Raw genomic sequence first — 24,513 nt, forward strand, 5'->3', positions numbered from 1 at the left:
CAGGGAGACCTTATAGCAGCTTTCCAGTACTTCACGGGGGCCTACAGGAAAGATGGGGAGGGACTCTTTATCAGGGAATATAGTGATAGGATGAAGGGTAATGGCTTTAAACTGAAAGAGGGTCGATTTAGATTGGATATAAGGAAGAAATTCTTTACTGTGAGGGTGGTGAGGCACTGGAACAGGTTGCCCAGAGAAGTTGTGGATGCTCCCTCCCTGGAAGTGTTCAAGGCCAGGTTGGATGGGGCTTTGAGCAACCTGGTCTAGTGGAAGGTATCCCTGCCCATGGCAGGGGGGTTGGAACTACATGATCTTTAAGGTCTCTTCCAACCCAAACCGTTCTATGAGTCTATGACATCTTGATAGCGAGTAGTTGAACATGAGGGTTCTTGATTTCCTGGTATCTATTAAAAGGCATCAAAAGAAAACTAGCTTTTTGTATATACTGCAAATGTCTGTTGAATTTATTTAATTCAGTGTTCTGTGAATCCACTGATCACCTGCAAGAAATAAATTTTTTTTTCCTCCATTGATGTATAATTTGTCTTCTAAAATGTTTTGCTCTTACTTAAACCTGGAGATTAGCCACATTCTATGATTCTATGATCTAAACACTGTTATGTAAGGTGTACTGCAAAAGCATCTGGGTGGCTGCCTGATGTGTCTTGCTCATGTACTTAATATTAGGGTTAGATTAATGAGGGAGCTGTTAGAGAAGGAAGAGTTGGCTTCTGTTATAGCATGTTGTGATTGTCTAGGCATTTTCATCTACTACCTAATTTTCACCCTGTTTTTGCAGTTCCTTAAGACATGTTCCTTGATCCCATCTACACTTTTCCTCTTGATCAAGTTAAAAATTCCAAGTTTATAAAATCCTGCCTAGATTCATTTTACAGCAATCTCCAATATCCTGCACTCCAAACATATTTTTCTGTAATGCTGAGACATAGCTCAGTGTGCTTTTAAAAAGTATTTCCATTTACATAGGACTCATAAAGAATGTGATTATGATCCAAGAAGTTCCCTTTTTGTAGTAACCTGGAAACTTTAATGATTACCTGCAGTTTTGTAAGAAAGATGTTATACAACAATTTCATAATCACACAAAACTGCTATTTTTAATGGCTTTCCAATAGAGACATCACCCAAGGTTTTTATTTTTCTTTTCTTGTGCTTATTCTATTGTATAATTGGTTTCTGGTAGTATCAAACCACTAGGAAATCTCTTTCAGTAACATAATTAATCTCTAAATGTTACAATTCAGTCTTAGCAAGGTCTGCTTTCACAGAACCTTATATTTAACAAGATGATGCTTTGAATCTTGTGTGCGCTTTAGTGTTGTGCTGTAGTTTTGGCACTCAATGCAGTAACATGTTCAAATTGGAATACCTAGTGCTTGCATCACTTCCATTTTTGATTACCAGCACTGTGCCACTGGACAGTATTTAAATCTAGAGTTATAGATCATAATTGGATTCAAAAGCTTATAAATACATAGCAGCCTACTTTGGCACCTAACGGTTGGACTCGATGATCTTAAGGGTCTTTTCCAACCTTAATGATTCTATGATTCTGATGCAAGTGCTATCCCTGCGTGCTATCCAGGGCTGCCAGCACCTGTCGCCCAGCGCAGTCCAGAGAGAGAAGAGATCACTGTGCCCTGATGCAAGTGGTACAGCTACTGAATTTTGCTCCTAAGTGATTTGGAGGATGGAGCAATAATAAAGAAATCATGCAGTTCTTGTTGGAGCTATTTGGTTACCACAAGCCCAGTCTCTAGAGATGGTGATAGATCTCTGCCTTTCAGTAACCGAATTCAAGTTACACAGAAGGTAAATGTAAGATATGAAAGCTTTGAATGTATTCATACTGAAGACCCATACTTAAGTACAATTCTCTGTTTAAATAGAAAGGTTTTTGTCTTTGTTTAGCTCTGTTGAATTCTCAATTAACGTGTGCTTTGCTGTAAGTAGTATTTCCTTTCTAAAGCTGGCAACTGGCAAGTAATTCGCTTTCAAAGTAGGATGGCCTAAGTGAAAAGGACTATCTAAATAAAAGAAACTGATTTACATTAATATAATACTGAAATGCCAGGATTTTTTGAGGGAACAGAATACATCTGAAAATAATTGTGGCTGATATTAAACCAAAGGATAATAATTTGCATCTCTCTGGAACACTTTTCATATGCTTTTGAAATACCTGAAATACATGATCTCAGTAAAGAATAAACAGCAGGAGGTTCTTCAAGATTTGGGCTAGAAATAGCAAGCCTAAGAATTGCAAGTGTTGCTCTAGAAAACCACTGATAGCTATGTGGACATGAAACCTTTGTCTCCAGAACCCTAAAAATGTTTGTTTATTATTTGTCAGGCTCTTCAGAGATGCACCTAAGTTGTATAATGCATAACAATTGTGAGACATTCTCCTCTTTAATATTATATACTCTTATTTTTAGCTAAACAGTGTCTAAGGAGATCGTGACTCCCTGATCTTCTCAGTCAGAATAAAATATATATGACAGATATAGAAAAACAACAACTCATTTGGCACAGTTTATGGCCTGATCCTGTTTCTCTTAAACTAATGGAAATTCAGACCTTTGCTTTATCTTAAGCCACTGTGGCTTGTAGCTTCAGCCTTCCACTTTTTTCATAACCAGAAAAACAAATGCCACTTTCTAGATAATGAGACAGTGGTTAATTCTTTCAAAAATGGGATAATAGGTTATTTCAACCTCACTGAAAGTTCAGTACAGCGATACGATTGCTTAAACATCTATGAATGCAGAAGCATAATGTAAAATTTGCGTTCATTTATGTTATCTAATTTGCTTCCAATGCATAATTTTCTGTCTATGCCTTTGCTGACAAGTCCTTAGAAGCTGCTATGCCTGTACAGAAGAGTTTGAATTAATAGCGCTACATAACTAGGGATGTTTTTTATGGCCATACTGATTTATTTTTTTTTTTTTTTTAAGTCTGGAATTATGGCAATACAGTCTGACCCCCTTCAAAGCAAGGGCTAGAGAAACATAACCCAGGGGTCTTTGCGTTATGATTTTGATGTTTGTGTTACAGCTGCAGTGTGTTAAGTACCACATGTGCACAGTCAGGGATAGCAAGCCTCGGCACACTCAGTCCAGACAGGACAGACTAGACACAGGAGAAGAACGAGGTGCAGATGAGGGGAGCGATGTTGCAGTGTGACACAACAGGCCAAGGCAGATTCAGTCCATAGATAAGCTGATGTCTGGTCGGGTGAATAGTCAGTATGCTACACTGATGCAGGCAAAGGAACATTTTGGGGTTGGAAAATTTTGGATTTCATGTATTTCTGATAAGATGCTCACCATTCCTGATACTCAGATAAACTTTGTCAATCACCATGCTAAATTGTTAGTCTGTATTGTTTATTTTTTTAATGTAGAACAGTTTTATTCTGTGATTTATCAAACTGTTTTAAATATATTTTATTACATGCCAATTCTGATAGCTTCCTAAGTTAGAATTTGTACTTCTGTGGTTTTAGTAGATTTTATAAGCAATTAAACTCATTTGCAATAAGGGAAAGAAAAGTCATATGCACCCATACCAAGTGACCATCTTGACATTTCTTTCCTGAAGCAGAAGTGCAAGGGGTATGGTCATCTTTTGTTAAGAAAAGCCAAAGCTTATCTTCATCATTAGGTCTTTTTCTGAACAGTGGAAGTATTGTTCTTCTTTTCCCATATTGACTTTGTTTATTTAAACTTGACATTCATGCAAACTGTTTAAGTATTTATATATTTAAACTTTAGAGAAAATAAGGGAAATTCATTTGAATTCTTTATTCTTCACTTGAAGACTGTCATAGCAAAGCCAGCTAGGTTTGTATAATGTTGTATGTCTCCATTATAAATTCAACTGAGTAGGGATCTGGTCACAATACATTTGTCCTCTAGCTTAGCCCCAACAGTTTCAGGCTTCTAGTACAGTTAAGTGTGGCAATTAAAGACGGACTCCGCATATGAGTTCAGGCGAAGACGCTTTATTTTACAATCTATCCCTTTTATAATATGATCTAGTGTCCACGATCAAGCAAAGCATATCTCATTGGTTACTGCCTTGCGTTCACGCGTCTCTTCAGCATTGCTTATTGGTTCTTGAGGTTGGTGCACGCGACTTTCTCTTTCAGGAACGTATCCAACCACATTCTCATTTCACTGCCTCTGAATTCCACAAACTTGTTTGTAACAAGCCTCAAGGGCACAGTTGCATTTTGTCAAAGTCAAACACAGTCTCATTTATTCCCACAGTTAAGGCCAAATTCAGTATCTGTTGATGCTTTGAAAGATAGCAGTGCTCTTTAAATGAGCTGCTTTTCTGTTCAGTTCCCTCTGTAGGTGTCATCATACACAGGCACTAGGCAGGTGACAGGTGACACTGCTAACAAACTGCTGCTCTTTCTGGTGTATTTTATACAGTCACCTACGCCTCATGTTTGAGCATCAGCATTTCTGCTCTAATTCACTGACTGCATATGCCATCAAAACCAATTGTCTTTGTGCTACCCTTGTGTTCACACCTGGAAGCGATGCTGGAGCCACAGGCCTGACCAGAGCCGACCCACCTGGAGGTCTCAAGCTCTCTCCTCCCACAGTCTGGAGAGCAGAAATAGTGATACAAGGCCACACAAAACTCCCTGTTAAGAAGTTTTCCCTTGTCCATGCTTGTTATTAATTAACTCTGAATAAGCAACTCTGGTAAAGACCGCTTCTCACTGGAAACAGTTCAGTACAGGCAGGCACTGTTAGTGGTGGTTTCAAGTCTATTTGATTTTCATAGTAAAGCAAACCCCTGTGTTTACGCAGCCGTTTTCACTGGGGAGGCAGTTGAAGAGGCTGGTACTGCAAACTTGGGTGTTGGTAACTTCTCATGGCAGTGAGATAACTGCTCTTGAGTGCTTGTAGTCTATTTAATTAGAAGGCAAATTTTCAAGAATTACAGTTGCAGCTGCATTTAAGTGGTAGCTAATGATGATACTGTTTGCAAAATCTTCATTTTACTACAAGACACATTTCTGCAACTGCAGTTGCATAAGGATTGGTGGTCTGGGTTGTCCCCTTAACACTTTAGGCAGATGTAACTTCAGATTAACAAGAGCAAGCTGCAAGGATCGCTGGATGAAGTCTCAAGCCGAGAGTAAACAAGTAGCAAATATACCTCTGAGGAGTTAGTGTCTCTCCAGGGTCAGAACCACAGTAAAACAAACCTGATTATGAAGGTAAGATTTGAGCAGTGAGGGAGGATCTACATATAATATTCAGCTCATTTTTCATCCACAGCTGTGCAGGACAGTATGTAAACACATCTGATGTCTGCCAGTGTTGTGATGCCATTTTAGGGTTCCCCTTGTGTAGATAGGAAAGGATCCAATTTCTCTGAGCCATCAACTTTGTTCACTGCCCATGTGAAATTCTTAAATCTGTGGTTCATTAAACATCCAAATTCCTTAGTAAAAGTACCAGGAGACCCTGCTTTTTTTTTTGTTTTTCCCACTTGGTGTGATTCATCTTTTTTTCCTCAGTGATGTATAATGAAAGCTTTCTTCTGCATCCCTCTTGCTGTGTGTAATACCACAGTGCACAGGAGTGATGTTTATCATGATGTTCTATATACTTCACAGCTGCATGTCAGTCATGTGGAATTAACTTATTAATGTTGCTGACATCTCTCCACAAAAGTGAATGTAAGATAAGTGTAGGAAAAGAATGACCTTTTACAGTTCTGGCTGATTCATCACACATGTTTACAAAGGGATCTTGCCATAATTCATGATCCTAACTTGGGAAAGAAGCAGGTAGCTGGCTGGTATTAGCTTTGGCAGTAGATGTCTTTGTAGCTTAGAGTATTAATTAAAGTTTTAAGGGCCTTGGGGATTACTTAAATATCTGTGCAATTATCTTAGTGTTCAGGAATTTTATATGTTTATTTTTAAAGACCTTCCTTCATTTCTGTTCTAGCACTGGAATGGGAAAGAACAGATTGCCATACAAGTTTCTAAAATTCTGCACTAAATATGTATTATGATAAAGGACTTATCACTGGTGCTCAGATTAGGAATTATATTCAGAATATTGTTCCTGTTACTATTCCCTGCTGAATTTCTCCATCTGGTAATATTACTATTTAGGAAGTGTTAACATGTGCATGTAACAAGTTAATTGTAAAAGCCCAAAATGGGTAATTTCATTGTGCTACTAAAACAATAGTAATGAAGCATTCCAGTCTGTGGTTGCCAGCTTTAAATTATCATGGTTGTTGTAAATCATACAAGAGGATTGTGGGAAATAGAGCTTTCAACTTTTCATTAAAAATCCCTCATTTTCTGTCCAGTGATCTAAAGGAGAACAACACGCAGCCATCTGTTTAATAGACTGCGGTAGTGCTTTACAGACCATTACTCTCAGTGGTTTAGGGGAATAAGAGTGGGAAGAAGGAATGTGCGTGAATAATGCAGTATCTTTGGGATCGCAGTGCTTCTTACTATACACATTCATAGCTAAGAACTGAGTCTACCTCTGTAACTGCTGCATAAGGGTGCCCTGGCAGTTTTCCACATTAGGAAATGTGCATATGTTACACGTATGCAATTCAGAAACCATGGGGAATTAATAAGAACTACTAGGAAATGTGCATATGTTGCAAATGATAAATAATAATATGGTTATTTCTCTCTTTAAACAGAGATTGTGAAAAATATGCCTGGCAAATGTAAATGCTGTCATGGGCAATTTCTTTAGCAGGCTGATTTCTCAAAAGACTTTCTGTGCAAGTCTGTAACAATAGATAGCTAAATAACACAGTTCACAGGTTACTAATAGGAGCAGTTGTGCGAAACCTATATAAAAGGTTGTTGAAGCTCACAGAAGTGCAGCTCACTGTTACTTAAAATAATTTCAAATACCCATACACTTAAAGACTGGCTGAGGTCAGGCTGAAAGGGTAAACAAAGTGTGAGGACTTAGGTTGATAACAGGATTTAGGATGGGGGGGTTTCTTGGCCTTTCATTTTTAAACTTAAGCCAGCAGAAGAGACAGACTAATAAAAATGGGCTGCCATTTCCACTGTGCGAGATTCATTTTGATACCATTGGGCCTTTATTGCATTCAACATGAAAGATAATTTGACCAGACCAAGCCAGGTTATACCTCCAAATTGCCATTATTGATGAGCTTGTGTTCAGCTACAGCTTGAAGGATGCCTACCATGCGAGACATGTTTCAGTCCTATCTTTTCCCCACTTAAGTCTTCTTTTTCCTCCTTTTACCTTGTTCTAACACTAATAATACAAATTTCCCAAGTCTCGGGGGTGACATCTAAGCTAAAACAGCCCAGGTGCTATTCTCTGGGCTGGGGACCAAGTAGAGAGGCACAGCTTGCCATCCATATGGCTGGGCTCTCTTGCCCTCTGCCCCAGGGTGGCCGCCTTCGCACCCTTAATTGAGAACAGCCGTGGACCTCTGTTGCCTCCTGCCAGGCCATGGGCAGCATTTGGGAGAGCGCAAGGTGGCCAGGGCTCTCGCTGGGATTGTGCTGATAACTGAAGAGTAAGGATGACAGATGCCAATAACTGAGCTCATTCCCTGGTCCTTTTCGGTTTCCTAGTGTAAACGTAGTCATAGTGTGCTGCTTCTGTCATTTTTTAGCATAAAATGAGCTAGTCAGCACTGGAAGCAAGAAGAACATTTTATACATGCTCTTCTTTTCTCTACTGTAGAAAGGACATTTCTCCTTTTTTACCTTTAAAAAGTAGAATCAAACTCCATCATACTTCAACTAATGTATTCTCTATCCTTGTGTAAGTACACATACTTACTGTCATTGGTGGGCAGAAGAGGAACCCAGAGCTACCTGTATAAACACTTACAAGAATCAGGAGGGGAAAATGTCACACTCTAAACACTTCAAGCAGTGGGTTTTGTGTGTAGAGGGAAATAAGTGTTAATTAAAAAATGAAGTCTTAATACCTTCTGTTTTCAAGCTTTTCATTTTACATCTTCAGAAGTTTCATTTGTTGTTATCCATGGGACTAAGATGCAGGCTCTTCACTGGAAGCCCTATTCCTGTTGTCGATATTCTGCACTTGCTGTACAGTGACTTTGGGAGGTTCACACTGCCTCTCAGGGCTTGTTTCTTCCTGGAGTGTTTAACAAAGTGGCACTAGAAGATAATTAGTTCTTGATTAATGTGTTCTGAGCTAAGAAAAGGGAAGAATTTAATTGGTAAATGACTGTTGGTAGCTCAACGTATAGCCCTACTACATTGTTTTCCCTGTCTAAAAATGAGAAAAGCTTATAGGAGTAATGTCAAAATCACTATTTCTGCAGCTGAAGTGCATGGTATTTGTGTTAGTGTCTCTTGCCAGAGACGTTCCTAATGTTTAACTCTGCCCATCACTTCTTTTGTATATTTTTATCATCATTATCATCATCATTATTATTATTTCCTCTTCCTCTGCTGTCCTATTAAAACTGTCTTTATCTCAACCTGCGGGTTTTAGGGTTTTTTTCCCTGATTCTCTCCCCCATCCCACTGTGGGGGGGTAGAGGGTGAGTGAGCGGCTGTGTGGTGCTTAGTTGCCAACTGGGGTTAAATCACAACAGTCCTTTTTGGTGCCCAACATGGGGCCTGAACGGTTTGAGATAACGACAGATCTGATCAGAGCGTGTTAAAACAAATTTGTGAGAAGCATTCATTATATTAGTTTAATAGTCGCTGGTTGCAATGTTTTATTTCTTCTCAGAGTTGTGTTATGTAACACCTTACTTGCCATATGCGCTCCCTGTGGCGCTGCTTATCACCTCTGGGAGTTGGATTAAAATAATCGCTTTGCTGTACTGTGTAACACTGGCTTATGGTATGATAAAATTATCGGTCACGAAATTGTACTCAGCGCTGCCATCATCCCTGTACTTTGGGAGCCATCTCTCAGAAATTATTAATAATTATACTTTTTACCTCTTCTCCTTGGAGAACCAATCTATGGGGGAGATGGGGGGGACACCTTCCCTTTCTCATTCAGGCTAGTTAAAATAGCTCTTGAGAATTTTGAATATCCTTGGGATGTTCAAAGCAGCATGTTCCTATTGCTATGTCTCCTGAATGTGTTTCAGGCCTTGTTTAACGTTAAACAACTATTTAAGAATACCATCCAGAGATCTATCCCCACAACAGCCACTGCAGCTACTCCAACCCCCACGGCAGGCACTGCGGTTACTCCAACCCCCGCGACAGGCACTGTAGCTGAACCACAGAACCAACCTGTGCTGGTATAGGTCGCCCCTATACAGAAGAAGAAATCTTGGAAGCGAAAGTCAACTAGTTTAGAAAGGGATGATGAAAACACATGGGTGTCATGAGGACAAGAAGAGGAAGAACACGTAAACAAGATGGAAACCACTTGATCCCTATCCTTGAGTGAGCTGTGAGATATGTGAAAAGATTTCAGCTCTCGTCCAGGCGACCACATTGTCACCTGGCTGCTCTGATGCTGGGATAACGGAGCCAGTAGCCTGGAATTAGAGGATAAGGAAGCCAAGCAGCTGGGATCCCTTTCTAGGGAAAGGGGCATTGACAAAACATTTGGAAAAGGGACACAAGCCCTCAGCCTCTGGAGGCAACTCCTGTCAGGCGTGAAGGAGAGGTATCCCTTCAAGGAGGATGTTATATGTCACCCAGGCAAGTGGACCACCATGGAGAGAGGTATCCAGTACCTGAAGCAATTAGCCGTGCTGGAGGTGATTGATTTATGGTGACCTGAACAACGAGCAGTTACCCAAAGATCCAGATGAAGGTCCACTGCACACAACGCGTGTGGCAGAAGTTAGTACGGAGCGCACCAGTGTCATATGCCAACTTGTTGGCAACACAGACCTGGAAAGACAGAGAGGGACCAATGGTGGATGAAGCGGCTAGCCAGCTCTGGGAATATGAAGAAAGTCTCTCTTCCTCCCTTGTCTCGGCTGTGGAGAAACTGTCCTGGAAGGTCCAGCAACTCAAAGAGGATATGTCCTACACTCCACCTGTATGGACCAGTATCTCAGCTATTAGGAGTCAGCGTTCTTCTGCTCAAGAGAGAGGATACAGTGGATACACACCACAGGGCACCCTATGGTTTTTCCTGCGTGACCATGAAGAGGACATGAGGAAGTGGGATGGAAAATCTACCTCAACCCTAGAGGCACGGGTACGTGAGTTGCAAGGAAAAACAACTACAAAAGGGGGTTCTCCCAGGAAAATTGCTGCTCCAGTTTCCAGTGAGCAGTTCCCCAGACAGAGTAGAAGGGCTGATTTTGCTTCTTATCTTAATAAAGGGACTTTTGATTCGCATTTACAAGAAGTGAGTAACGAATGCTATGACCAGGACTAGAGGGGCCCTGCCTCCAGCCAGGTGGAGGAAAGGGACAAACGGGTTTACTGGACTGTGTGGATTCGATGGCCTGGCACATCAGACCCACAGGAGTATAAGGCTCTAGTGGACACTGGTGCACAGTGTACCCTAATGCCATCAAGCTATGAAGGGGCAGAACCCATCTGTATTTCTGGAGTGACAGGGGGATCCCAACAGCTGACTGTATTGGAGGCTGAAGTGAGCCTAACCGGGAATGAGTGGCAGAAGCACCCCATTGTGACTGGCCCAGAGGCCCCGTGCATCCCTGGCATAGACTACCTCAGGAGAGGGTATTTCAAGGACCCAAAAGGGTACTGGTGGGCTTTTGGTATAGCTGCCTTGGAGACGGAGGAAATTAAACAGCTGTCCACCTTGCCTGGTCTCTCAAAGGACTCTTCTATTGTGGGGTCGCTGAGGGTCAAAGAACAACAGGTGCCAATTGCCACCACAGCGGTGCACCGGCGGCAATATCGCACCAACAGAGACTCCCTGATTCCCATCCATAAGCTGATTCGTCGACTGGAGAGCCAAGGAGTGATCAGCAAGACTCGCTCACCTTTTAACAGTCCCATATGGCCAGTGCAAAACTCTAATGGAGAGTGGAGACTAACAGTAGACTATCGGGGCCTGAACGAAGTCACACTGCCACTGAGCGCTGCCGTGCCGGACATGCTAGAACTTCAATACGAATTGGAGTTAAAGGCAGCCAAGTGGTATGCCACCATTGACATCGCTAATGCATTTTTCTCAATCCCTTTGGCAGCAGAGTGCAGGCCACAGTTTGCTTTCACTTGGAGGGGTGTCCAGTACACCTGGAATCGACTGCCCCAGGGGTGGAAACACAGCCCCACCATTTGCCATGGACTGATCCAGACTGCATTGGAACAGGGTGGGGCTCCGGAACACCTGCAATACATTGATGACATCATTGTGTGGGGCAACACAGCAGCAGCAGAGTTTTTTGAGAAAGGGAAGAAAATAGTCCAAATCCTTCTGGAGGCCGGCTTCGCCATAAAGCAAAGTAAGGTCAAGGGACCTGCACAGGAGACCCAGTTCTTAGGAATAAAATGGCAAGATGGACGTTGTCAGATCCCAATGGATGTAATCAACAAAATAACAGCCATGTCTCCACCAACCAGCAAAAAGGAAACACAAGCTTTCTTGGGCGTTGTGGAATTTCTGAGAATGCGTATTCCAAATTACAGTCTGATCATAAGCCCTCTCTATCAAGTGACCCGGAAGAAGAATGATTTCAAGTGGGGCCCTGAGCAACGACAAGCCTTTGAACCAATTAAACAGGAGATAGTTCATGCAGTAGCCCTTGGGCCAGTCCAGGCAGGACAAGATGTAAAAAATGCTCTACATCACAGCCAGGGAGAACGGCCCTACCTGGAGCCTCTGGCAGAAAGCACCAGGGGAGACTCGAGGTCGATCCCTAGGGTTTTGGAGTCAGGGATACAGAGGATCCGAAACCCGCTATACTCCAACTGAAAAAGAGATATTGGCAGCATATGAAGGGATTCGAGCTGCTTCGGAAGTGGTTGGTACTGAAGCACAGCTCCTCCTGGCACCCCGACTGCCGGTATTGGGCTGGATGTTCAAAGGGAGGGTCCCCTGTACACATCATGCAACTGATGCTACGTGGAGTCAAGTGGGTCGCACTCATCACACAACGGGCTCAAATAGGAAACCCCAGTTGCCCAGGAATCTTGGAAGTGATCATGGACTGGCCAGAAGGCAAAGATTTTGGAATATCACCAGAGGAGGAGGTGACGTGCTGGGGAGGCCCCACTGTATAATAAACTACCAGAAAATGACAAGCAATATGCCCTGTTCACTGATGGGTCCTGTCATCTTGTGGGGAAGCATCAGAGGTGGAAAGCTGCTGTATGGAATCCTGTACAAGAAGTTGCAGAAACTGCTGAAGGAGAAGGTGAATCGAGTCGGTTTGCAGAGGTGAAAGCCATCCAGCTGGCTTTGGATATTGCTGAATGAGAAAAGTGGCCAATGCTCTATCTCTATACTGACCCATGGATGGTGGCAAATGCCCTGTGGGGGTGGTTACAGCAATGGAAGCAGAGCAACTGCCAGCGCAGAGGCAAACCCATCTCGGCTGCTGCATTGTGGCAAGATATTGCTGCCCGGATAGAGAACCTGGTTGTAAAAATATGTAACGTAGATGCTTGAGAGGCCACTGAAGACCATCAAAACAACCAGCAGGTGGATCAGGCTGCTAAGATTGAAGTGGCTCAGGTGGACCTGGACTGGCAACATAAGGGTGAATTATTTCTTCTCTGTTGTCCTATTAAAACTGTCTTTATCTCCACCTGAAGGTTTTACTTTTTTTTTTTTCTCCCCCGATTCTCTGCCCCATCCCACTGAAGGGGGGTGGAGGGTGAGTGAGCAGCTGAGTGGTGCTTAGTTGCAGACTGGGGTTAAATCTCAGCACCCTCCCTTCTTCCTGGGCTCAACTTCATTCCCGATTTCTCTGCCTGCTCCTCCCCCCAGAGGGCACAGGGGGATGGGGAATGGGGGTTGTGGTCAGTTCATTACATGTTGTCTCTGCTGTTCCTTCCTCCTCAGGGGGAGGACTCCTCACACTCTTCCCCTGCTCCAGTGTGGGGTCCCTCCCATGGGAGACAGACCTCCACGAACTTCTCCATCGTGAGTCCTTCCCATGGGCTGCAGTTCTTCACGAACTGCTCCAGCGTGGGTCCCTTCCACGGGGTGCGGTCCTTCAGGAACGGACTGCTCCAGTGTGGGTCCCCCATGGGGTCACAAGTCCTGCCAGCAAACCTGCTCCAGCATGGGCTCCTCTCTCTCCACAGGTCCACAGGTCCTGCCAGGAGCCTGCTCCAGCGCCGGCTTCCCACGGGGTCACAGCCTCCTTTGGGTGCATCCACCTGCTCAGGTGTGGGGTCCTCCAGGGGCTGCAGGTGGATATCTGCTCCACCATTAACCTCCATGGGCTGCAGGGGGACAGCCTGCCTCACCATGGTCTTCACCACAGGCTGCAGGGGAATCTGCTCTGGCGCCTGGAGCACCTCCTCCCCCTCCTTCTTCACTGACCTTGGTGTCTGCAGGGTTGTTCCTCTCACATATTCTCACTCCTGTCTTCCGGCTGCAGTTGCTTTTGTGCAGCAACTTTTTTTCCCTTTCTGAAGTATGTTATCCCAGAGGCACTAGCACTGTTGCTGATTGGCTTGGCCTTGGCCAGCGGCGGGTCTGTCTTGGAGCCAGCTGGCATTGGCTCTATCGGACATAGGGGAAGCTTCTAGCAGCTTCTCAGAGAAGCCACCCCTGTAACACCCCCTCCAAAACCTTGCTATGCAAACCCAATACAGCATGGTGATAAAAAAAAAAAAAAGTACATATTTTACTAAAATGAGATTAGTGGCTTATGAACTCTCAGTTGAAAATTTTCTGCTTTGTATAGCTTCAAGAGCTGTTCAGGTAATTTATTTATCAGTCTGGTGAGAATTTTCCTTAAAAAATTTAATTCTGAATTGCTTGAAACAAGCAAAAAGTGGGCGGGTGATTAATTTAAATTTTCTTTGGCCTGTAAATGTTATCTTTCGTTTTTAGATATCTTTTAACCTTTTTGGTTTTAGATTTAGCTCAAATTTTAAATATAAAAATTGTCTTTAAACAAAACATTGCCTTTTTTGTATAACATTGGAGTGGGTATTAAGTTCAAGGGGGGGGTGAAGCTTTTTGTGGAGTTTTTTTTCATCTCAATTTTGTGAAATTCAATTTGAATTTACAGTGATTTTCAACTTCTCCCAAATTGTATTTTTCAGTGTGACAAGAGAAATGGATTTGGAGTAGTAAATAGAGGAATATTCTCAGCTAGAGGATTTTGCATATCAGTGAAGTTGGTGTTTCTGGATGAGATTTCTGAAAGATAAGAGGGAAGGAGAGAGCGCTGTGAATGGAGAAATGAGAAGCAGTCACAGAAAACAAGACAGGCCAAGATTTCAGGAGTGCAGTCAGAAGACTAAGTGAAGGAGACTGGTGTTGGAGTTTGCATTCTGAGTTTTGTTCAAAAACAGATCTTGAGAAACTTTGGGGTGTAAAAGATCTGTACCTCAGAGTCTGGAACCCAAACTGGAGAATGAGACATCCAGCTACTGAATGCACTATGTTTGATGAGTTTGAGATGAAATTTGTGGAAAGACACTTGATAGTTCTGGGCAGAGGGTTTTTTTAAGATGAGAAATACTGAGCACGTTTGTAATGGGAAAGGAGAGGCAGAAGATAGTGAAAGGTTAGAGGAAAGCCTGAAGGAGAGGAAGAGAGTAATAGGACAGAAAGCAAGAGGAAGCTAAAGGAGATAGAGTAGACAAGAAAAAAAATTTGCCATCCGCTTAATACTTGAGAGCAATCTTTAGATTGTTTCAGCATTAATCCTCAATTATTCCTCAAAAATAAAAGAAAGCAGAGGGGAAAAGTCTTACAAGAATTCTTCTGGCTGGCAACCTTGTGGCTGCATTCAGACAGTTGCCAGTCTGGAGAAGCTGTTAGGCAACTCCCTAGTATCTTTTATCTATGCTGCTTGGAGGTCTCTTGGTAAGCAGAAGATTGATGTGGCCTGTTCTCTTTCCTGGGCTCAGCCTTAGAATAGCTTGAATGTTCGGACATAAAAGTGAACAAGTTCATTCAGTACTCTCAATGTGCTCTGCCTAATGCCCCCAAAGCACTTTTGGGATACCTGGAAAAGAAGCTGGGCCTTTTATGGGCTGGCCTGGCAAAGGAGGTGTCCTTACTTTTTGGCAAAGCAGCACCACCCATTCTGTCTGAATGATGCTATCCTTGAGTCATTGCCCCCATGGGGAGAGCTGACCTGTGGGTAGGCCCGGAGGCAGGCTGTTGACTGGTACAGACTGTGCCATCCTGCGAATTTTGTTGTTCCGCTTTGGATCTTTCTTGGTTATTTTGAAATTTTTCCCTCAGACTATCTGTTGGTCATGGTGAATGAGATGTAGAAGTTTTTGGTACGTGATATCCAGCCTTCTCACCATCATTTCTACCCTACCAGGCTTTTCTTGTATTCCCTCTCGCCCTGCCTGTGCAGTTATTCTAGTCCCTTTGAACTAAATGTACCTAGTGACTAATGTTCTATTAATCTCTTAAATTTTCTTAATCCACATATTCCAGCTTCTTCCTGGGCTCTTTTAGGCTTCCACTTTTAATTTTTCTGAAGCATAGGGAGTATCATTTGAGCTTGCTCTTGCACAGTCACAACTGAATCCATCTGTGCTCATTCAAGTATGTCCTTATTCATGCACTACTTTCTTATCGACAGGTGTAGTTCTTGGAAATGTGATAGGTCCCTATCCGCCAAGTCATATTCATCCAGCGGCTGAAAGATGATTAGGAGCCATTCATCAAGAGTATGAACTCCTTTTGAAAGGTAGGCCTGAGGGGTATGACATTTAACTGTACCTGCCAATCTTGATGTATCATATAATCATTGTGGCAGCTAGAACATATTGAAGGAAGAGTGTCTGTGGTATGCTTCGGAAAAAAGACCATGCTGTTAGCCTAGTGCTTGAAAAGTGCTTGCTGCTGTGGTTTAACTCCAGCTGGCAACTAAGCACTACACAGCTGCTCACTCACTCCCTGCCCCCGCCCCGGTGGGATGGGGGAGAGAATCGGAAGGGTAAAAGTGAGAAAACTTGTGGGTTGAGATAAAAACAGTTTAATAAATTAAAAAAAAGAAATAATAGTAATAAATTGTAAGGAAAAGAGGAAAAAAATGAGAGAGAATGTGGCAATTAAACACGGACTCCGCGTATGAGTTTAGGCGAAGACACTTTATTTTACAGTCTATCCCTTTTATAATGTGATCTAGTGTCCACGAGTCTCTTCAGCTTTGCTTATTGGTTCTTCAAGCTGGTGCACGCGAATTCCTCTTTCAGGGATGTATCCAATCTCATCCTTATTTTTCTGCCTCTAAGTTTCACAAACTTGTTTGTAACAAGCCTCAAGGCCACAACTGCATTCCTGCGAACCTGTCTGTAACAAGCCTCAAGGGCACAGCTGCATCTCGTCAAAGTAAAACACTATCTCATTTATTCCCACAATTCCCCCTTTTTGTTTTTCTGCCACAAAAGCTTGTTTAATCATATTCTATAGCATTTTCTGTACCCAAGACACTAGACAAGAAACTATCATTATTATAGTGCAAAGTATTAGTAACAACAAAAGACCCATTTTGATTAGAGACATTATCCACCCGCCAATTCCCCAACTTGTTAGTAAGTGATTCAGCCAACCAAATCCATCACTGACTTGTAATTTGCTAACTTCAAATCTTTGATTGCTTTATGGATTAATTCGCAGTTATCTGATAAGTCATTCCCCATCAGTCTTCTCAGAGTTCAGTGTCTTCTGCTGTTCGTTCTTGTTATCCGATGCAAGAGCCGGTCGTACGCACCTTGCAGGTACCCACTTAGGTCCTACATCTGTTGAGACACAAGCATACCCTCTGCCCCAGGTTAGTAGATCAAAAGGACCTTCCCAATTACCTGTTTGTAGCGATTTTGTAAAAACTCGGGCCTTCTGTGGTGTGGCTGTTAAATCTTTTGATTGAAGAGACAGAAAATGAGAGATAATAACAGGAATATTATTTTCAGACATGTTCAGGTAGTTTAACACATACACGGCTTTGCTTAGTCTGTCTGCTGGAGTGGCTCCTGGCATTCCCCCTTTTTGTTTTTGCAACATGGATTTTAGAGTGCGATGTGCGTGTTCTGCTATGGCTTGGCCTTGTGGTGAATGAGGAATTCCAGTGCTACGTTGAATTCCCCATCGATTAAGAAATTGTGTAGATTTACTACTAACATATCTGGGACCATTATCTGTCTTTATGCGGTGAGGGACGCCAAGGGCAGCAAAGGCTGATAGCCAGTGTCTAATAACATCTTTACTTTTTTCCCCACTGTGCGCAGTAGCCCATACAGCTCCAGAAAAAGTGTCTATAGAAACACGGACATACTTCAAGCGACCAAAGTCCATTATATGGGTGACGTCGGATTGCCAAAGCTGAAGTGCCTGTAGGCCCCGTGGGTTAACCCCTGTTGCCTGAATAGATGCAAACTGTTGACAGTCTGGGCAGGCACGCAAAATTTCCTTTGCCTCTCCCCACGAGAGATCAAATTGTTGTTTTAATGCCCTTGCGTTTTGTTTTGGTGAAAAAAGGCATGAGAGAGCCTTGCTTGTTGTGTTTTTTCCGGTATAGGTTGTGACCAAACCGGTGCTGTTAAATGATCAGCCCTAGCATTTCCTTCTGTTATGAACCCAGGTAACTGAGTATGACTTCGTACGTGCATCACAAAATATGGATGCTGCCTATTCTTAATTAACAGCCACAACTGTTTAAACAGGCTAAACAGCTGTTCATTCGGGACATGTTTAAGCCACGCTTTTTTCTAATCTGCGAACTACATTGCAAACATATAGAGTCAGAAACGAGGTTTATAGCCTGGTTAGTCCATAGAGTAAAAACTTGTACCACTGCATAGAGTTCTACCACTTGTGGAGATCCTTGTATATGATACACCTTTTCCTGCCATTGTTCGTTATCAAACCGCACAAGGGCAGCTTTTCCGGTTTTTCCAGAGCCATCTGTAAAGATAGTGGGCCCGTCTATGGGATAATTTTGACATAATGGTGTTCTCTGGATCAGAACTTCTGAATGTAATTGGATGAGTTTGTGGGCAGGATAATGTATATCTATCTTTCCTGGAAATCTTTCCAATGCTATTTGCAATGGGAGGCTATTTGCTTGGCACCATTCCAGATATTCCCCTGTCAATGGTATATAAATATGTTGTACTTCCGTGCCTGTTAATTGGACCGCACACTTTCACCCTTTACAGATAATACCTGCTAGCATTTCTAATTGAGTAACAATTGTCTTTTTGGGCTGGTATGACAGAAAAATCCATTCTAAAACAACCAATGGATCTGTTAGTGTGGGTACCCATTGGCCTAACAATCCTAAGGCTTGGTAACTGTGGGAGAATATATAAAGTTGCAGGGGTTGATCTTCTACGCGACAGTGTGCTTTTCGGTTTTGTATCGCTTGATTGAGTTCTTGCGGAGCCTGTCGTGCGTCAGACGTCAACTGACATGCAGATGCAAGGTTGTTATCTCCTTTTAGCAATTCAAAAAGAGAAGCTAGCTGTTCATTTGTCAGTCCAAGATATGGCCAGACCCAGTTGATGGTTCCTAACACTTTCTGTAGGTCATTTAGGGTTTTGATGTTCAGCTTAATCTGTATCGATTGGGGTTCAATTGTTTGTTGCAAGATTTTCCAGCCCAGATATTTCCAAGGCTCAGTTTTCTGTACCTTTTCAGGGGCTACTTCAAGTCCATATCTGTTTAGAGCTCGTCGTATCTCTTTTTCTACTGCTTGTAACTCGATTTCCGGTCTTCCGGCTATTAAAATGTCATCCATGTAATGGTAACACAATAATTGTGGATACTGCATCCGAATTGGCGACAAAGCACGGGCTACATATTGTTGACAAATTGTTGGGCTATTTTTCATTCCTTGCGGTAAAACAGTCCAATGATACCTTTGCATGGGTTCCGATTGATTGACTGCTGGCACAGAGAAGGCAAAGCGTTTCGCATCCTCCTTCGCAAGGGGAATGGTAAAGAAACAGTCTTTTAGGTCCATAACCAGGACGTTCCAATTGCGAGGAATCATTGTTGGTGATGGCATCCCAGGCTGTAAAGCTCCCATATCCTCCATAACTTCATTTATCTTCCGGAGGTCATGCAGTAATCGCCATTTTCCACTCTTCTTCTTGATAACAAATACTGGCGTATTCCAAGGGCTAGTGGTAGGTACTATATGTCTTTGTTCCAGTTGTTCCTGCACTAGATCTTTCAACACTTGGGCCTTTTCAGTAGTCAGGGGCCACTGGTCCACCCACACCGGTTCCTCTGTTTTCCAGGTTAGTTTCAGTGTGGGTCGATATTCGGCCCACTCTTCAGTGGCCCCTATTAAAAATGTGCAGCAGAAGTAGACGTAGTGGTGGTAATAGTGGTCCCCCAGGCACTTAGTACATCTCTTCCCCATAAAGTTAGCGGAGCCGGCACTATGTAAGGTTTTGTAGATGCTGCTTGACCCTCAGGAGTAATGATTTGGACAATATTAGCACTTTGCTTGGCTACCGTTGAGCCACCAATACCTGCTATGGCACCATGGGCGGAGACCAGTGGCCATGTTTGCGGCCAATGAAGAGCAGAGATAATGGTAAAGTCGGCTCCGGTGTCGATCATGCCTCTTATTGTGATTTGAGGGGGTTTTCCATGATGCAGAGACAAGGTGCATACTAATAATGGTCGGTCATTCTGTATTTGTTGTGTCCAAAAGATTTCTGGCTGGCCTGTGGAGCCAAAACCTGCAGTGCCTCTTGTTCTTGACTCAGCCTGTCGAACTTGTGCTTTGAATGGTATTAACTGAGCAATTTTGCTTCCTCTGGGAATCTGTACTGGAGGTGAGGGAGTCCATAGCATCGCTTGTAATTGTCCCTCATAATCAGCGCCTATAAGTCCTGGTAAAACAAATAGTCCTTGTAGGGTGGCACTGGAGCGACCTAATAGCAGAGCACTTAGTCCATTTCCGATTGGTCCCTTGGCTTGTAGCGGTACTTTATGCACTGCTCGGTCCGTAATTAGAATTGTGGTGTCTGTGGAAACATCCAGTCCAGCACTGCCGGTGGTGCTGGCTCGGAGACAATCGGAAAGGCTTGTAACGGCGTATTTGCTGTCTGAGTGCGCTCCGCTTTCGCGCTCCCTCGCGAGTTTCCTGATCTCGGTAATGATGGTTTGCCATCTACGTCATATTTCGATCGACATTGGTTCGCGAAATGCCTTCCTTTTTTACATTTTGGACATAGTCCGGGTGCGCTTGGTGCGCTCGGTTTTCCTCCCCTTCTCAATTGTGGGCAATCTCTTTTAAAATGTCCAGTTTTACCACAGAAGAAACGTGATTTCTGTACTTTCATTGCGGCGGCAAAAGCTGTAGCTAATGTTTCCATATTATGGGACACTGACCCCACCTTCTGGGTAGCTTCTATCATGTCCATTAAGGAGGGATTTTTTAGAGGCAAAAGCACTTTTTTACAGTCCGTATTTGCATTTTCAAAGGCTAATTTTAGGAGTAGGACCTCTCTTGCTTCTGCATTTTCGACTTGTTTTTCCAAAGCCTCTTTAAGACGATCTGAGAATGAGATATATCCCTCTCCTGTCCCTTGCTTTAGTAATGTAAATGATGTTGTCGCTCTTCCCACATCCGGCACTCTTAGTAATGCCTGTAAAGCAAGGTCTCTGCCTTGTGCTAATATCTCTGGTCGTAATCGTGCCTGTAACGTTGGGTGATTTAGCGGCGGATCCCCCATAAGCTGTGGGAGTTCTGCCCCTTGTAAAGGGTCGCCTTGTTGTCGCTGCATATTGATAATTGTGGCGTTTTGGCAGGCGGTACGCCAGGTGCTTTCAAAGATCACCTTTTGCGTTGGGGTCAATATAAGATTAGTAAGCGTGCATATATCAAATGGTACTATTTCATTTGTAAATATTCCCCATAGCAGGGATTGTGTAAAAGGAGAACCCGGTCCATGCGCAGCAACTGTTTGTCGTAGATCTTTTAAAACATTATAGCCAAAAGGTTCATGCTCATCGGGGACATTTGCATTGCTGCGTATGACGGGACACGCTACCGCTGAACAAAAAGATGTACCTCCCGCTTGCAATGCTTGGTGTCTAATCTTTTGCCACCTCGCAGCAGCGGCTTACGCTCCCCATTCCTCGGGCAGCAATTGATTATGGGTTTGTGGAGTATCGGCATCAGGAGCGGTATGAGTGCCGACGCAGCAGGGGCCAGGGATGGGCGGGGAAGTGGAGTACTGGTTGCAGGGATGGGGAGGTCTAGCAGAGGTGTTGAAGCCATAGAAGCAGGTGAAGGAGAAAACGGCGCAGAGGGTAGCGGCGGCGCGGGGGGGGTGGAGGGTTGTGCAGCCTGAGCACCCGCGAGCAAGGGCATGTCGGAGGACGAACCCGATGTCGGTGTTTCTGGCGTGCCCTGCGGGGTTAGCTCCGGAGTGGCAGCAGAAGCTGCAGCCTTTCGGTCTGACTCTAATTGTTCTAAAGAGTCTTTCAGTAAACGCCACGTCGTCAAAACACTTGTGGCATTACTGTCCCCCCTGGTGGCCGCTTCCCATAACACTTTTCCTGCTTCCTCCCAAGTCTCCACCTGGAACGCGGTCACTGCGTTTGCTTGTTGCCCGTTTTTTCGCAGCCAAGTTAACAACAACCGAACCTTTCCTTCATCATAATTTATGCCCCTTTTTGCAAGGATTCGCAAAAATATACGCAAAATAGATTTTTCTTCCGAGGACATTTGCACCTCCATTTTCCCATCCCCAGCTGCTCGCCTCTTTTTCCCGAGGCGATTAATTGTCCGGACAAGCAGCAATCTGGTCCGCTGCAATAAAGTTCAGCTGGGCTTGCCACCGGCCGCTCTCTCGTCCACGGTTCTTAGGACCGAATCACGTCGTAGGATTGAATCACGTCGTAGGACCGAATCACGTCGGGGTCACCATTTGTGGCAATTAAACACGGACTCCGCGTATGAGTTTAGGCGAAGACAAGTGAAGAAGACGACGACAACGACAACGACAATGACAATGGCGATGATAATAACACTTTATTTTTACAATCTATCCCTTTTATAATATGATCTAGTGTTCACGAGCAAGCAAAACCCATTTCATTGGCTACTGTCTTTTGTCCACGCGTCTCTTCAGCGTTACTTATTGGTTCTTCAAGCTGGTGCACGCGAATTCCTCTTTCAGGGATGTATCCAATCTCATCCTTATTTTTCTGCCTCTAAGTTTCACAAACTTGTTTGTAACAAGCCTCAAGGCCACAGCTGCATTCCTGTGAACCTGTTTGTAACAAGCCTCAAGGGCACAGCTGCATGTTGTCAAAGTAAAACACTATCTACACTATCTCATTTATTCCCACAAGAGAAAAATAAAACCCAAGACAGACAAGTGATGCAAATGAAAACAATTGCTCACCACCAACCGACTGATGCCCAGCCAGTCCCTGAGCAGCAGCACCACCACCACCCCCCCCCGCCAACCTCCCCCCTCAGTTTTATTGCTGAGCATGACATCATGTGGTATGGAATATCCCTTTGGTCAATTGGGGCCAACTGTACCAACTGTATCCCCTCCCAACGTTTTGTGCACCCCCAGCCTCCTCGCTGGCAGGGCAGTGTAAGAAGCAAAAAAGGCCTTGACTGTGTAAGCACTGCTCAGCAATAACTAAAACATCCCTGTATTATCAACACTGTTTCCAGCACAAATCCAAAACGTAGCCCCATACTAGCTACTATGAAGAAAATTAACTCTATCCCAGCCAAAACCAGCACACTTGCCTATGTAAATTATCAAATGAATTCAATTCTTTGTTGGGGTGAAACTCCTCTGATTTCTCCTGATGGTTCTCATTGCAGCTGTGGTTACAGGAATGGATTACTTCTGGCAGGAAAAACTAGCACAGGAAAAATCTCATTCTGCTGCAGTATTCTGTGAATTGGCTTTCACAGGTGGATAGGTATAGCTGATTCAATTTCTCTACTGGGCTCTGTATAGCAGGCTAATATTCAGAAACAACAGATTCATGACACAGTAATTACAGCTTGCTTTGGTATTTGAGTCTGACTTTATGTGATAATTTTCATACAAAATTCATGAGTTGTTTGGAGAAAAGCACTCACTGCAGTGAGAAGCACTCTCAGCTTCTCATATCGCTATTGCAACCCAAATTGTTGGTAACAGTTTCTTTCTTATTTTAGATCTCTGAGTAATCAGCTACGAAAGTAAGAAATATTTCATAAAAGGGTCGAATCATTGGTCACTTGGAGAAGATTAAAAGTTACAGGTCATAAAATTATCAAAGCGTTCTGATGGTCTGAGGACTTAGTGTTACTTGGGTTTAGAAGGAAACAAAGCACTATGCAGACTGCATAAATCTTAGTTTATCTACACATTTTTTTCAGATTTGTGACCAAATGCTGAAATGATACTTTTATCTATATAACCATTGTTGTCAGTTTTCAATCTGACAGTGATATATTGTATAATTTGTGCTGCTCTGGCAATCTAACTGCTGTCCACTGTTCTGATTCATTATTTTGGCAAGGCAAGGTAGCATACACCAGAGTTATGGAGAACAAGTTGAATTGAAATTTGTTTGAAATATGCTTTTTTTTAAAGCAATGTTTCTTTTCAATATAACTTATTTTTTGTTTATCTGTATAGATCACTTGTTTTCATTCTGAGTTTGGTATTTTATTTTTAAAAATCGTGTTCAGGTTTTATTTCCAGAAAATTTACTTTATTTTTCTTTATGCCCAGTACAGAACTGCTTACAGAAATAACTACTTGTCAGTAATCTTTTCAAAGACTCACAGTATAACAAAATGAAACCCTTGATCCCTTAGTCTAGATTCTTAAACACTAAGATAAATTAGAGCTTCATTAAATTAATGATTCGATACTTAAAAAGGAGGATTCAGAGAAAAGGCTTAGAAAAATGTATGAAGTATAAATGAACTCTGCATTAAAGTTACCATTAAGCAGAAGAACAATGAATCATAAATTGCATCTGTATAAATGCACATGCTTTCTGTGGGAAGACAGTAATTATTATGCACAGGAGCATTCTCAGTAACATCTCCTACTCAGTTACTGTCAGCATCAATTATTCCATTATGATGAAAACTTCTGAAATGATCTGAGGTTAAAGAGAAATGAAAAACCCAAATCTCTTTGCTTTAGGTTTTTCCCTGTTGTAAATAGTTTGGGGGCACTGATAACTTGCAGCTCTCTTTTATACAGAGGCAATTAAATTTTCAAACACATTGATAAACATACCTTAGAAATGCAAGAAAATTGCAAGTCCCTTCATTTTTTTAATGATGTCATTTACCATCAAGTTATAAGTGTTTCATAAGGAAGTTATTAGAGATTATCTGATTTGTCATATGGTG

At 42.9% G+C, this 24,513-nt stretch overlaps 2 protein-coding genes across 10 annotated transcripts in view; one reads left to right on the forward strand and one right to left on the reverse strand.

The window, feature by feature from the left end:
* LOC104009742 (growth hormone receptor) overlaps positions 1-24,513 on the forward strand; it is a 159,749-nt gene that overhangs the window by 38,899 nt on the left and 96,337 nt on the right. For 4 of the 9 annotated variants that reach the window (XM_087760381.1, XM_087760386.1, XM_087760385.1 and 1 more), the window contains one exon: positions 15,742-15,849. The exons of 4 other annotated variants lie outside the window; for them this stretch is intronic. The gene's annotated coding sequence lies outside the window, so the exon portion shown is untranslated. Of the gene's footprint in view, positions 1-12,580; positions 12,715-13,264; positions 13,348-15,741; positions 15,850-24,513 lie in introns of those variants that run through there. One more of the 9 variants, XM_087760388.1, reaches the window with a different exon arrangement.
* Positions 20,125-21,864, reverse strand: LOC148055424 (endogenous retrovirus group K member 24 Gag polyprotein-like). Its single transcript, XM_087760271.1, has 2 exons — positions 21,510-21,864; positions 20,125-21,243 (listed from the first exon to the last, which is right to left on the reverse strand). The coding sequence occupies exons 1-2, from the start codon at positions 21,862-21,864 to the stop codon at positions 20,129-20,131; spliced, it is 1,470 nt and encodes a 489-aa protein (XP_087616397.1). The 3' UTR covers positions 20,125-20,128.

The sequence above is a fragment of the Nipponia nippon genome, unplaced genomic scaffold (genome assembly GCF_047370975.1).
Source record: "Nipponia nippon isolate SJK-2023a ecotype South Korea unplaced genomic scaffold, ASM4737097v1 scaffold_22, whole genome shotgun sequence".
NCBI classification, from domain to species: domain Eukaryota; kingdom Metazoa; phylum Chordata; class Aves; order Pelecaniformes; family Threskiornithidae; genus Nipponia; species Nipponia nippon.

Coding starts and splice junctions, on each gene's coding strand:
- LOC148055424 (XM_087760271.1), bottom strand. CDS start 21,864: ATGGAGGTGCAAATGTCCTCGGAAGAAAAATCTATTTTGCGTATATTT. Junction 21,244..21,509: donor GCCAGAAACACCGACATCGG/GTTCGTCCTCCG, acceptor GGGGAGCGTAAG/CCGCTGCTGCGAGGTGGCAA.